General features: G+C 38.6%; 1 protein-coding gene across 1 annotated transcript; it reads right to left on the bottom strand.

Annotated features, from left to right (window-relative positions):
- Positions 1-284: 284 nt before the first annotated feature.
- Positions 285-3,093, bottom strand: sox11a (SRY-box transcription factor 11a). The gene has a single exon (XM_079458197.1). It carries the CDS (start codon positions 2,975-2,977, stop codon positions 1,898-1,900), a length of 1,080 nt encoding a protein of 359 aa, XP_079314323.1. The 5' UTR covers positions 2,978-3,093; the 3' UTR covers positions 285-1,897.
- Positions 3,094-14,856: the final 11,763 nt, after the last annotated feature.

The following is a 14,856-nucleotide window of genomic DNA, read 5'->3' as shown; positions in this document are numbered from 1 at the left end:
ATCCTCTTCACTCCAACAGGCCACAAAATCTAACCAATCACAAGACACCGCTTTTAAACAGCGCAAAATTTGATTTCTTAAAGGGGCCGCAGCTTTGACGTGAGATTGTTATGATTTAAACTGTTGGTTTTACTGGTTCCGACCATTGAAGATGTACAGTTTTAAAGAGCGTCAGCAAAATATATATTGTTTAACCTAGATTTTTTCATGGGTAGCTCATACATTACACTCATTTCATTGTATAGAACTCTGCTTTTCACAAATTGAGAAGAGATTTTATGGTGGTAAGTATTTGTTTATTAAAAGATGAGTCAAAGATTCAAAGGTTCACATTTGGAATGTGAGGTTAGACTGCCCAGTACTTAACCCTTTTCCCTGGCAAATAGTCCATCATATTCCAAACCTTGTATCAAAACAGACTTCATAAGACCCACATAAAAATAAACAAAATATGTTTAAGTGCAAGAAATAAAAATACACATTGATGGTTGTTGGTTTTGTAATAGAAAAGGTGGCAGTCTTGAGTTGAAAATAAAACGTTTCATCATATGAAACAAGGATATGGAATGTACCTTTTTTTGCTTTCTTGCTTTTTTTCAGCCAGACCACCGACATTCAATATTTGCCCATTATGGCACATTTTTAAAAGTGAGTCATTTTCAAATTGGTTGCAGCACAACAATTGAGCAACATTGTGGGTGAGACAAGCATCACACAAGCATCACACTCATGTGACCGTACTCAGGTACTATCAGTTCCAGCTGATTTATTTATTTATCAATGATTTCAGCATCATGACAAATAATGATGTTGACAAACAAAAGTATGTCTGTCCATCATTTGCTACAAAAATGCAAAAAAAAATGTAGATGGTCTGCATTTACAAGTAAATATATTGCACAAAAAAAATGAAGGGGAAACAGTATGTGCCATTAGAAAGAACAAAAAAATCCAGTCTCACACCTGCGATTTGGGACCCATCCACATATCACGAGTATGATATACATAAACTCCTAACTTTACTATTTTACAGTACATATACAATCTTGAAACTAATACCAGCACTGAGGTATGCATCTCTCCCCCTCCCCAATGCCATATGTTCTACAAATACTCGACAAATTTGATCTACAGCTGTACAAAACCTAGCTTAAAATCACAAGGCATTTTTGATGCAAGTTTTATTTTAACGTAATCCTCAAACCAGGACTCCCTTGCATGCTAAAACAAATGATAAAGGGAAGAAGTGCCTGAAACTCACTGAGTGCCCAGTAAGAACGTTCCCTTTTAAACTGTACAAAAATATGCCTGAAAATAGTTTGCTTTCTTTTAAAAAGATGAGGTCTGTTATGTATCAAAATGCTTCCTCTATCACCTGCAACTCTGAACAGATTTAGGCTGCTTACATTTCAAACCAGTAGGTAAACAGAAGAATCGGTTTCAAAAGAAAGATAAAAGGTTTAAAAAAAGTTCCGGCATTTATAAATGAGTAAATAACGCTTCAAAGTAACGTCCTGAACGGTAATAGTTCACAGATTTGCTTCGAGTCAGTCCGCACAGTCTTTACATTATCAACTCCCTGCAGTTAGAAAGAGGGTATAAGATGCATAGAAGTTCTCAGATTTTCCCTTTGTGGTCCGCTTTAGTTGAACAGTAATTGTAGACCTACAGAAAAAAATCCATAAAACCCTGTCATGCTGCCAGAAAAACGTCTGCAGACTTTTTCTTTTTTTTTGCTACGGTACCAGCTTCATAAGCATCTAACTGCTCAAACCTCTCTCCGCCTCCTTCCAAAAGCCCCTATCGGCACACCACCAGAATGAGGCAGGGGTAAGAAACATGTACAGAATATAGCATTCCCCCTCTTTCGTATGTTATTACTCGGAACATTTCTTATTTAGTAAGTAAAAACCAAGTCAGAAAAGTTCGCTTCGAGCCAATCCCCAGCGATCATCTCGCTGAGCTCGGGCGTGCAATAGTCTGGAAACTCAAAGTGGGAACCCAGACTTCCCTCGCTAAAAGACTCCAACTCCTTATCCACCAAAGAGAGGGAGAGATTTCCTGAATGTTGGTTGCCCAGCTCCGACCCTTGCGTGGACGAGGCGAAGTTTACGCTGAAGTCAAAAAGCAAGTCGTCCGCGTCTTCGCTCGAGCTGGAAGACGTGGAGACGGACCTAGAGGATGCTGGTGAGACGGATGCGGGATACATTGTGCTCTGCTTGGTGATGTTTTTGAAGTTGTAAAAGAGTCTGCTGTTGGACGCGGCACTTCGGACCTCGTCGTACATGCTGGCGCCTTCCGATTCTGTGGACGAGCTCAAAGTTGGGCTGGCGGGAACTTTTGCTACGTTGTACGCCAGGATCTGGTCCTCCTCTTCCTCCTTCACCCTGACTCGAGAGTCCTCTTCGTAGTCGTAGTCTTCCTCGTCGTCCGTGAATTCCCTTTTAATAACAGTCTTTGACACTTTAATGCTCTTGAACGCGTAATCGTCCGCGTAACTGTGAGACGACTTCTTACTCGTTTTCAGCTTTGAGCATTTCTTGCCGGAGTTCTTGGACATTTTGTTGCAGGACTTCTCCGGAGACGGGACTGATGGTTTGGACGATCCGTCCAGTTTTGGTTTCTTCTTGGGTCTGTATTTGTAGTCGGGATAATCAGCCATGTGTTTCAACCGCAGCCTTTCGGCTTCTCTGATAAAAGGTATCTTTTCGCTGTCCTTTAACATTTTCCAGCGCTTCCCCAGGCGTTTGGAGATCTCGGCGTTGTGCATGTCCGGCGACTGCTCCATAATCTTTCTCCGCTCGATTTTAGACCACACCATAAACGCATTCATCGGTCTCTTTATGTGTCCGGTGGCTGTCTTGCACCAGTCTGGATTTATCGCTACCGGGCTGCAAGCCATGAATTCACTTTCGTCGGAGTCTGTCGCTTCTCTGGACATGCTGTCCGTTTCGCTGATCTCCGTTTGCAGCACCATGGTTCCTGTTGAACAGCTCCGTGCCACAGCAAAGCCGTTGCAGTGTTTGTCAGTCCACTGCCAAAAGTCTACTTGTCACCTGCGTGCGTCTGCTCTGTGTGCCTCTGAGGTTCACCCACTCTTTCCAGACTTAGAAGCCGCCTTCTTAACTACTTCTTGGCTTTTTCATGTAGGTGACATCATGCGTACTGCTCCAATCACATCCTCTCCACTCCGCCCTACAGACTTCATGCAGTGGGCGTTAACCCTTTACGCGCGCCCGTCAGTCGACAGAGCGCGGCTGTGGGTGCGTATTTGCGCGTTCGTCTGTACCCGCGTTGTGCCAGACAGACATATCGCTGGATAAACTAAAGTAGGGGGGTGCAAGTGTCTACACGTAAACAAGCGAAACCATAGAAATTGCTTTCAAATGTTTGCAGCAGCTTTAAAATGCGAGACGATAGGGCAAATAATAATCGTATGTTATGAACACGTGTTTACTGTAGATGGATACTGTTTTCTCTCCGTCTTCACTCTCTCTCTTAATAAAATACTGAAGGTGGCGCTTGGACACTGTTCCTGTGTGCATAAATATCTAATGCAACAATACTTCAGCTGTGATTTCTGGATTGTCAATTGTATTTCAATAAAACTGATGTAAAAGTTTCCGTAAAATAAAAAGAATCTCATTAAATCTCAAATCTCATTGCTTTACTGGTTATGACAAAAAAAAGCTGTTTTACAAACACTGTGTGAGACATTTAAAAAAAGTATAATTTTAACACCATAATTCATCAGCAACTTTTCTAAACCAGTCAGGCTTGTTTATAGAGCTCATTTAAATAGTTTAAATTAGATTCTTTAAAAGTAGCTCAATCTTGTATAGTCCATGATCAAACTTATCATAAAAAACGCCCGTTCTTGCTTTTCTTCATTCAAAGCCAACATCTAGTGCAAGAGTCCTATTCGCTCTCCCCACTGTGGTTAGCAGTCAGCAATGTTACTGCATCTGCCAAAGCTTCCTATTTCTGTCCCCTAGAGGGCAATCACTAGCCCTTCCGAGACCTTACATCACCCTCACCTCTGATGATGGAAGAAACTGCCCTGAGCGGTGGTCATGTTACTAGTTGTGCCTAAAAAGGTAAGACTTGAGTAAGGGGGGCACTTTGGACAAGTGTAAAGAAGCACACTGTTCCCCAATATTTCCTCATTTCCAAAGCCAAGACAGACTCTTCTGCAATTGGACGAGGAAAAATGTGGAATGAATGGGTTTCTATGGATTGGTCTGCTCTCTTGCTGTGGTTCAGTCGGTGTTACATCATCATGCCTGTGATAAGCTCACAAACAGAGGTGAATCAGAGCTGTCTAATGATGTGCTGCTCATTAGCATAGCTCATTAAAGGGCTGTGAATGAGGTGAGAGTGTCAGCCACTGCAGAGGTGTGAGTCATCCTGACGAAAGGGAGGGTCTCTGTGCGGGGAAATCTGAGACATCCTCTCTCCCCTGACTGCCGCAAGGAACACACACGCGCGCGCAAACACACACACACACACACACACACACACACACACACAGACCTCACAGGTATCAAGAGAAATAGTCAAGTCAACAACAAGACAAGCATTGGTGGACTATGGTTTTGCTGACTATAAGTGCATCTTATAAGGTTGTGATTCACACTGACTTTCAATATAATTATTTCTAGACTAAATTGTCAAAAGTGTCGTATTTTGATAATATAACTGATATTTGTTAATAATGATAGTAGGGAACTATTCATCTTTGAAACATAATATGTCCGTACAGATATGTGTGAGACAAAAAGCAGTAATGGTTCATTTATTTAGCTATTTAAATATCAGTTTAATAGAATATATAAATGCAGTAATACAAAAAAAACAGACAGTGGCTTAAAGTATTCATACATAACATAAAATGAATGTGCATTACATAAAAATCATGATTACATTTATGCAACTGGTGTCCAAGGTATTTTTGAGTGCCTGTGAAGTCAGGGCAAGGGTCTGCCACATAGCGAGGTAGATTTTATCCTAAAGGTTACATTTTTTTTCTTAGGACAAGGGTTGTTTTTATTAACGTCAGCTTGGGACAATTCATTGCTTACAATTGGGGCATGTTGTCACATGTTGTTAAAGCTAAAATAGTTTGTAGTAAATTAATCTATTGAAAACAATTTGAATGCTCAGGTTACGTTTGTATAAACGCTGCCAAAAGACCTGCAATAGGCAGTATAATGAAAGGTGTCTTTTGTGTCAACTTACCCCATATACCCCAACTTACCCCATATAGTCTGTTGGGGCATGTTGTCACAAAGTGTGAATCTATCTGTATCTTTTTCTGTTAAGAAATGTTCAATAAAGCTTTCTCCAGCCAGGATTTTAAGGTACGTGCAGAATTTGACTTTTAAATATAATTGTTTTATTACTTCACTAAACTAACTGATTCAAATATTTTGACTTTAGGTTGACTTAAGTGCCCAACGCTTTTTGGGGCCACTGAATAAAGAGATTCCACTCATAAAATATTTCCTCAGTTATTTAAACCCTTTGAAACAGCTGTTTCTTTGCATGAGCACTGATGCATTGGATCAATACTAAGTCAGGCCGGGGGTTATCTGATGCTGAAGATGTATGCATCCATCTCCTCTGCATAGCCTCCAGACAGGTGGGCCTGCTCTGACTGCTATCTGATGGGCCAACAATGGCTAGGAAAGGGGGCTGTTATGGGGGTCTATACAAACGCAAATAAAGTTCTCACTTACATAACACTTACCCGAATATTCTTGTTTTCATTCAGCGGTCTTTGCATTAAAGGGCGCTTTTATGCAAATAGTCTGATAGTCATCATACGTGCGTGCATCCTCTCAAGAGTTATGCTAAGACAAACCCAACACATCTGGACTGTGTTAATTTTATCTCAAGAGTTTTAGAAACATGCCTGTTCTGCACTTCGATAAGGTGATTCTGCATTGAATAGAATGAATGCTATAGATTTAAATATACATAAATTGTATACAAAACATATAATCGCTCTAAGAGTCAAACATCTGCCTGTTGAAAATATACTTTTAATGTACAAACACATTCATGTGGGAGAATAATGAGTTTCACAGGGAATGCCAAATCCAAAAATGAAAGTGAAAAGTTCTTAAAGCACAATTAGAAAACACTATTAAAGAAATATTTTAATGAACATATCTCTGTTGAGACATGCATAATGGGCACCTTACACAAAAAGGGAACACTTTTGTGTCCCATTTTGTTTTTTAATGCATCGGGGAGACAAATCTTAGATATGCAACTTAAGCTATCAGCTATACATTTAAAGGGACAGTCCAAAAATAAAAATTCTGTCATCATTAACACTTGAGTCTGGAGTATGTAGTGTCTAAACTATATAAGTCTCTTTGTTCTGATGAACACAGAGGCATATATTTGGAAGAATGCTTGTGACCAAACAGTTATTGGCCACAATTGACTGACATAGTATACTATGGAAAGATGACAATGGTAGTCAAAAGTGCCCAAGAACTATTTACTTTACTGCATTATTAGATATTTAGAAACAATGTTTATTGCAGGCATTGGTTGGCAAGAACTGTTTGGTTATACATAATTCCAAATATATTTCTCTGTCGGTTCGTCAAAACCAAGAGACGTATACAGATTTGGAACAACTCGAGGGTGAGTAAATGAAGTCAGAATTTTCATATTTGGGTGAACTATGCCTTAACAGCACCAAAAGTTGTATAAACAATAACATGTAATGCTAATTTTGGCCTTCTGCATCTCCGAAGTTTTGACCTTTTTGACTTTTACAATCAAAACAATGAGTTCTCAGTTATTAAAGTAACTATTTTGTTTATTTCCAAGTGGATAATTAGCTTAATTTGAGAACATTTGTTTCCAACCATGTAAATTCTTCATTTTAAAAAACTAATTATTATTTGGATGTGCATACATTTCATTAATCGCACAAAATTTGTGTCCGAAATATTTGGTCACAGGATTTTATTGTTAGCTCGAGTATAAACATTTTTAGATAGTTGAGCACTTTCACCATGCAAAACCTTCTTCCCAAAACTTGCTTGGCACAAACTCTGAAAACAAAGACAATGTAAAACTATTATTGTTTAGGGACCCAATGTTTTCCCTTCCTATTCACAAACCAATGCTAATGTGGCTATGGGATGTTGATGCTCTTTCGTTCCCTCAAGGTTCTGATGCTTAGCAGATATTTGAGTAGTTTGTCATCAATGTAAACAGCTGACGCCTGACACTTCTCTGGAATGTCAATCACATGACACACAAACACAATCAACAGCTCTCATAGACTCCCCATAAAGTCAGACACCCTTGATCAAAATGCTTTGGAAGAATTGGGGCCCCACTGCCATTTACTTACAAAAAAAGTTTCGGAAGCAGTTCTAACCTGGCATTCCACAGAAAATCATAAAGAAACACAAACAAGTATTAATCTCAGTTCTCTCATCAGGGCAATGGAAACGTGGGAATGCTTTGCTTTTCCTGTAATGATGTCATCACCCGTTTTCAAAGGCCCCTGGCGTCTTGACATGGCAACATTTCACCTGTTGTCATTTCTACGTCTACACTATTGGTGTGCCACTGCATTCAGGGAAACATATCCACTGTATCGCTACCTCCCGAGTGTTTGTGTGCACTTTGTCTTGGGCTAATAAACATGGTCTGTGAGAGCCCCCGGGGCCGACGAGGGCCGGGTAATGAGAGTATGTTTAGTCTGGGGAAGCTGGGAGAAATTCTGATGGATTGCATGGCCACGGCTTAACCCTCTCTATTACATACCAAAGTACAGAGAGAGAGAGCGAGTTCTGCACACTTTCACTTTTTTAAATGGTGCTTGGCAAATAGATGAAATTGACTGCCGAGTTACTTTAACGATTTTGAAGTAAGGTTTTCAATGGAAGGCTGAAATGGAACGGTCAATGGGAGCCAAAAAGCACAATCAATCCAGACTTTTCTCACTTTTGTGATGCCATACGTTTATCGAAATGGTCTTCAGTGTCCAGCAAGCACAGACTCGCCCTGTCACGTATAAAGAAGGAACATAATAGGCTATGATGGAGTCGTAAAGAGAGCCAGAATGGAGTTAGTCACTCTTCTGCGCACTGTGAAGTCTCCGTTTATGATCTTTGTATCATAAGCCCAGTTGTGACAGTTCAAAGACAACTCACAGAATACATGACCCGCAGGCTCAGCCGCTTTCGGAAAACACCCGCCCTCTGTTATTTGCAGCCAAAATTAGAGGTTAGATTTGATATTATATTTAAGTTTATTTTCTCTTGATCAGCCACCTAGTAAAAGACAAGAAAGACTAAACCTTTTCCGATACCGTGTTGTTTGTGAAAAAGCAGAAACCACTCTGTGTCCAAAATGCAACCAAATTTGTACATTTACCCAAAAACAACAGTGTATTCAAAATAAATATTAAATTGCTAAATGAAAAGCATATACGCTATACCAGTCAAAGGTTTTACAACACTTATTCAGTTATTCATAGTTTTTCCACATTTTAGAAAAACAGTAAACTCATGAAACCTGTGGAATAACACAAAGGGAACTATGAGAATTATGTTGTGACAAAAAATTCTAAAAATATATATTCAGTATTTGCAAAATTCTATTTTAGTCATTCAAGCATACACATTCAGATCAAAACCTTATAAAGATAATGAGAAACATTTCACTCAAGTGTTCGAAAACCTTTCACTAGTACTGTATGATGCTGTATGGGGTGCTGTCCAATGTTGTCCTAATAAAATGGTTGTAAAAACTGGAAGTGGATATAGGTTAACACACAATAATCATATTAGTTCATAGAAAAGCAAATGAAACAAACGGAAGATCACTTTCTGAAAGTTAATGTATCTTAATTTTGCATACATTTATTGACAACATGACGAAATGGTGGGATTAATCCAAGGTATGACAAAATTCTGATCCAAAGTGGATAAATGATTCATTGTCACTGCCTTTCCCACCAAGTACTCAGGCAATACATTTATTATAAATGTTGTTAATCAAAGAATCATAAAAAATACAGCTTCCTACTTGAGTTTCCCTACATGCAAATGGAAGCACATGAGATGTTTTGTAGAACAGACAAATAAAGCAAAAATACAGGGGATCAGATTCAGCACTTTTGATCATTCTGAGAAGCAAGGGCGGAAATTGTTTAAAAGTGAGCATGTTTTCACAGTAAATCTGTTCAATGTGGCCGCGGCTCTGTTTAATAGAGTAATGACCCAGGAGCTTTAGTTAATGCTGGCAGCTGTCTTCCTAGGAAAAAACCCTATAAACATCTGCACCAAAGAAATGTTGGAGTTTTCATTTGCTTATTATCCGAGTTTCGCTCAGAACTTTTTGTTTAAAGCGTGTGGGAATGTTCTGCCAATTGAGAGACACATGTCTCCAGGCCGTAGTTAGGTGATAATGTGTTTTTCTGTAGGTTTAAAAAATCATTACAGCCTTGAGATCTTTTTATGGTGACATCAAAGCATATTCCGATAACTTTCACAGCATACGACGCTCATCATTTTGAGATATTGATCAGAGAGCCGTTTTCAGTTTAATTATATCTGTCAACTGCAACACCGGCTCAGGGAGCAGAGACTCACTTGAGGAGCATGTTAACTGCTTCATGATAGCATCCAGTAACTGACCCTCTGCTAATCTCCGCTTTAAAAAACACAACTGACCAAACTTGCCTTGCAGCAAAAATAGTGCAAACATCTTGAGGTATGTATGCTGAATTAAACTACTGCATGTTCATTTACATATCTGGCAAGTGTATACAAGTGTGCTTGTTATCAATATTTGTGCTTTGCAGTGCCATGTTCTGAGTTGAGCTACAGGAAATCTGTGTCAGGCGTTTCTCAAAAAATTTAAACACGCATAACATCTGTCTGAAAGGTAAATCTTTCTTTGGTGTAAAAGATTAAAAGATATCTCCATATATCCACAAAGCCGCAATCCATAACTTTTTGCCACTATATCGCCATCTGTGTTTGAAAGACAAAATGCAGGTTACTCTATGTTCAGATCTTTACATGGGTCGAAGTCAATTGTGTCATATCCTGTAAAGTTGTCCCTGACAGCTTCACCAATAAACCATTATTATGAGAGACCGTTTCAATGTGAACCGAATTACTGATTTCTTTAACTTTATGTCAGCTGCAACTCTAAAATGTTCTGGGTTAGATTCCCAGGAAACACATGTACTGATAAATTTATAGCCTGAATGCATTGCAAGTCACTTTGAATAAAGCATCTGCAAAATACATAAATGAATACACAAACAGCCTATTTATTTGTGTATTGGTAGAAGAAATAATAAAAGCGACAATAACTAAAAAGTTGACAGTACCGTATGTAATTTGTGTAATTGTTTCTTTAAACCTTCCAGTTCATTGACACATTTAATCAATTGCCGCAAGACATTCTGTTACAACTATGACTATGAAACAAGATGGCTGGCCTTAGTGTTGAATCAGTTTTAATAAAAAGCAAACCATTTACATTTAAAACTAAACATACTGACCTAAACGTGGAGAACTAAGGGGAAGGGGAAAATGTCCTCCACAACATGACCCGCTCACGCTGTCTAAAAACACAGCCTAGTATCTTGCACTTTTCAATGAAGTTCCACAAATCAGAATTCACAAAAACCCAAAACACTGATCTGAATGGAAGGATATTCAAATCTTTTTGTTCGCCGATTATTGGGATAACTTAATCAGTCATAAGTATCAAGGGTCAAGGATAAATTTGACAGACAGCTCTCTTTTCCTATTATTCTACCGGAACAGACAAATGGAGTCTTGTACTTACACCGAAAAACACAATAATCCTTCTGTTTCACTGGAGGGTCATCAGCCACGGGCAATATTCATCCCTCAGACCCGTAATAAAGTATAGAGGTCACACAAAGAGGTAAAATGACCAGTGCTGCAAAGATTGATGGTCCAGAAAAGGCCAGAAAAAATCCCAACTAAATCAAAGCGATTCCGTGTTAATGAAATACCTTCCTCATACGCCTTAAATCATCTATGAACTAATCTATTAGTGATAATGAATTCACATTGGCAGTTTAACCTTACTTTTGCAATTCATTATATTTGAGATTAACAAGGGATAGAATTTAAGTAAAGTGTCTGTGGGGAATTACGTCCGGAGGGCTGCGTTGTCAATCACGAATCACGTTCTCGATGTCTTCCATTACAAGAGAGGATTTCAATAAGACTTTCTTTGACGCCGACAGCTTTCCTATTTAACGCCATCGCTACTTTCCCCAAGATAGTTAACTCTTCATTACCCAAATTAAAGGCATCCATCTTGGTAGCTGCTGCTACATTGGCTTGACCTCTGCCTGTCAAAACTACCATGTAAGATGCAGAGTGATAAATGACTACCTTCGATCCCGTCACCCCAAACCCAGCTGAATGTCCAATGCTGCGCAATTCATTTATCTCCAGAGGCCGTGCCACAGGCCTCCTTTTAACAATGAGCGCGACAGCCTTAATAGACTTTTATAGAAATGATTTTAATTATATGCCTGGCAGCGCTTTGTGAGTTCATAAAGATCACCTAAAGCTTTTAACACACTTCTGATGGAATCTCATCCTTTTTAGCACAATGAAATGTGTTGCTTTGTTTCAGTCAGGAATTCTCACTTTAAAAAAGTTTTTTAATGGACTACTTGTCAAAAAACAAGACTATTGATAGAAATATATACCAGTCCGCGCTAATACTTTGGCTATCTTGACATTATATTAGTTTATAATTGTAAATCTTCAATTATACAACGATTATATTACACCTATTCTTGTGTTTGATTCATTAATGCAATTTATAGTTCCCTGACATGAACAAAATACCATACATTTTCTACCATTTAAGGCAAAAGCATTCAAGTATTTCATGTTTTTGACGCCATATCACTGCTCAACACCACAGATGCAAAACACAAACACTCAAAAAAAAAAAAAAAAACTCACCATAAGACAAAATCAAGATGAACACCAAGCAGAAGTGTTTGATAACGCCGTATATTAAACTACAGCAGACCATTTCAAACAGGATGTTCACAAAAAACTGTCTTTCAAAATAAAAGTCCAAGTAACAAAGTCATTGGCAAACACACTTAAAAAATATCCACTTTTACCACTTCTATTAAAATATGCATATAATAAGTACATTTAATGAGTATTTTACTTTACATATTACATAGCTTACAAATGTGGTCTACCTTGTTTTCAACCACATAAATGGCATAAGGTCAATTTACTTATGTGCCATGTTAATATTCTTTCTTTGCTTTTCTCTGTAACTATTAATATATGCAATTAATTATAACTAAGCATAATATCAATTACCACCCCTAACGATAACCTTTTTCATTTAAACAATTCATTTTATGTCATTAAAAGCAGAAAAATAATAACAATACACCACCAACAAAAACACATGTCCTATATCCGTGGACCACTAAAGCAAACACATCTGAATATAAACTCTCCTCTCAGTGACATACGGTCCACCTTGTCTCAAAGACCCTTGACCTTCTGCTCCCTGTTCCTTCTTATCCAGAGACAGGTAGCTCTCCGGACAGACCTTACTTTCTGAGGAGAAAATTACTTCTTCCTGAGAAAGATGTATCCTTTTCGCTGGAATGTGTGGGAGCAGACAGGTAGCAGGGAGGAGGGCACATCACCTGAGATGTAATGCAGCTCCGGGTGCTTCCTCTCTCCTGCCAAACCTCCGCTCGTAGCTGTCAGAGGGTCACCGGGAGCGTGCTCAGTACACTCGATGAATGTATGTATGACCTTAGTGACAGGTACTGCTAAGAAATAAAAAGAGAGAGGAAGAGCACAAAGAAAGACACAGATGTGAAACACTACAGAGAAAAGTCATTTTTGGAATACAGTCAGCTGTGGCAATGAGATTCTTTGAGTCTGAAGTAATGAACTCATCCACTGCCACAGGCTTAAACTGACCGCTGCTATGACAACTCACTCAGGATTATGACTTAATCAGAGCTGCTTTTAGCGCTTAGGTAATTATTTAATCAAACGGCGGACATGCCAATACGGCACTACGGCAGATTCATTAAGTGTAGAGGTGACTTCACCTTTATTTCTGACACGCTCTCTCCGCATCTCATGCGTCTGGATGCTATTGCATCAGCGACGTGCAATACCTCAACTTCAGCTGGGAGTAAAATCAACACAGCGACAAAATCCGTGATGTGGAAAGAAAACATATTAGACGGTATTAAATTATCTTTGTAGGGCAGGGTGAGTTTTGCAGTACCACTCAGTGACGGTATTTATTTTTTTGTCAAGGTGATATGCGCGATTATTTTCCATGTTAAAATATTGATTCAATCCCAGTTTAATTTCGTGAGTTGACTCGCACAGAAAAAGGATTAATGCTGTGGTGCTCAGTTCAACTTGATAGGAAAGTAAATGGGTGACAGGATAAATCGGGAGAGGAAAGGAGGAAATGACAGGAGTCAGGTCCGAGCCACATTAGAACTCGGGTCACCCAAACATAAAACAAATATTTAATGATTTTATTATTTTGTTATAAAGCATTATTATTAGTCACCCTTTATGTTTGTCGCTGGGTTTGGAAAATATCTAACCTTTAGAAAGTATTAAAAAGTGCCTGTCAAATCTATCAACACAGTATTCAATCATGAAAAAGTTTTCTTTTTAATTTCCTGAAAAACTGTGAATTTGGACATCTGAGGTTTTGGAAGGACGGCGAAGATAAACTGTATGTTATGTTAAATACTGTGTTGTAGCAGTGCATGTGCTCAGAGATGAGAATACGGTTCTTACAGATTATGTTCATTCTGTCAGTTTCCATTCAACCTCACTCTACAATTTTCAGTCTGTTGTTCTGTTTTCAGTGTGGACATTGTAATATCCAACTATTGTTGAGACTGGCCTAAAGAAGTCATCTCCTCTATGGTCGACAGCGATGGTTTCGTGTCATGATTCATAGTAACTGTGCGTGTCATTATGTTGAGTGGGGTTAGACCAGTCGCAGCTGGCGAGCGTATATGACTCAGTCGGTTCATTCTGACTAACCTGCTATTAGTCACGCGCAGCCTGTCTGCAGATGAAAGCCGAGGAAAAACCGCTCGGATCCACTGATTCTTATCTCGCTTAGAGATTCCTGACAGCTCTGACAGTGAAACTCTGCAAAGCATGATTCAGATAAAAGAATGATAAATGTGACTGCTGTATCTCAACTTCAGTTCCGGAGGATTCCTGCAGTGAAGACAGCTTTCTACATTTTGATGATTAACACTAGACGCATCATGACCCAGGCGACGAGAACTATCAAAACACGCCAGGAGTCAAGAAATGGCAAAATGTTATATATAAAGTAGTAGAAACACAGGAAATTTATGTATTTATATAATTTATGTCACAAGTCTGGGTTGTCTTTTTTACAGTTGCTTAATTGCTCTCATCCACTTAAAAATGAAGTTGATAATGTTTATTTTTTTATATAATTTTGTACCTTGTGGATTCTGTTGTTCTTACCTCATGAGATATGATGTGAAACTGTCAAACTTGTCATTGATTTGTTCGATACATAAATGAATACATACAACGAATCAAATGAGATCAAGTATAGAAGTATAGTACATATCTTTTTTTTATGATTTATTATATTTATTTCACTAGTTTACACAAAAAGTACACAATGGCCCGGTTTCACAGACAAGGCTTAAGGCTTGTCTCAGAGTAAAATTAATGTGTGACCTGTCTTAACTGAATATAACTGAATATTTTAAAACCGTTATACATGTCTTAATTCAACTAA

This window comes from Barbatula barbatula (assembly GCF_947034865.1).
Source record: "Barbatula barbatula genome assembly, chromosome: 6".
Lineage (NCBI taxonomy): Eukaryota > Metazoa > Chordata > Actinopteri > Cypriniformes > Nemacheilidae > Barbatula > Barbatula barbatula.
Note: the sequence above shows the minus strand (reverse complement) of the source record. Positions and strands in the feature narration are given on the sequence as shown.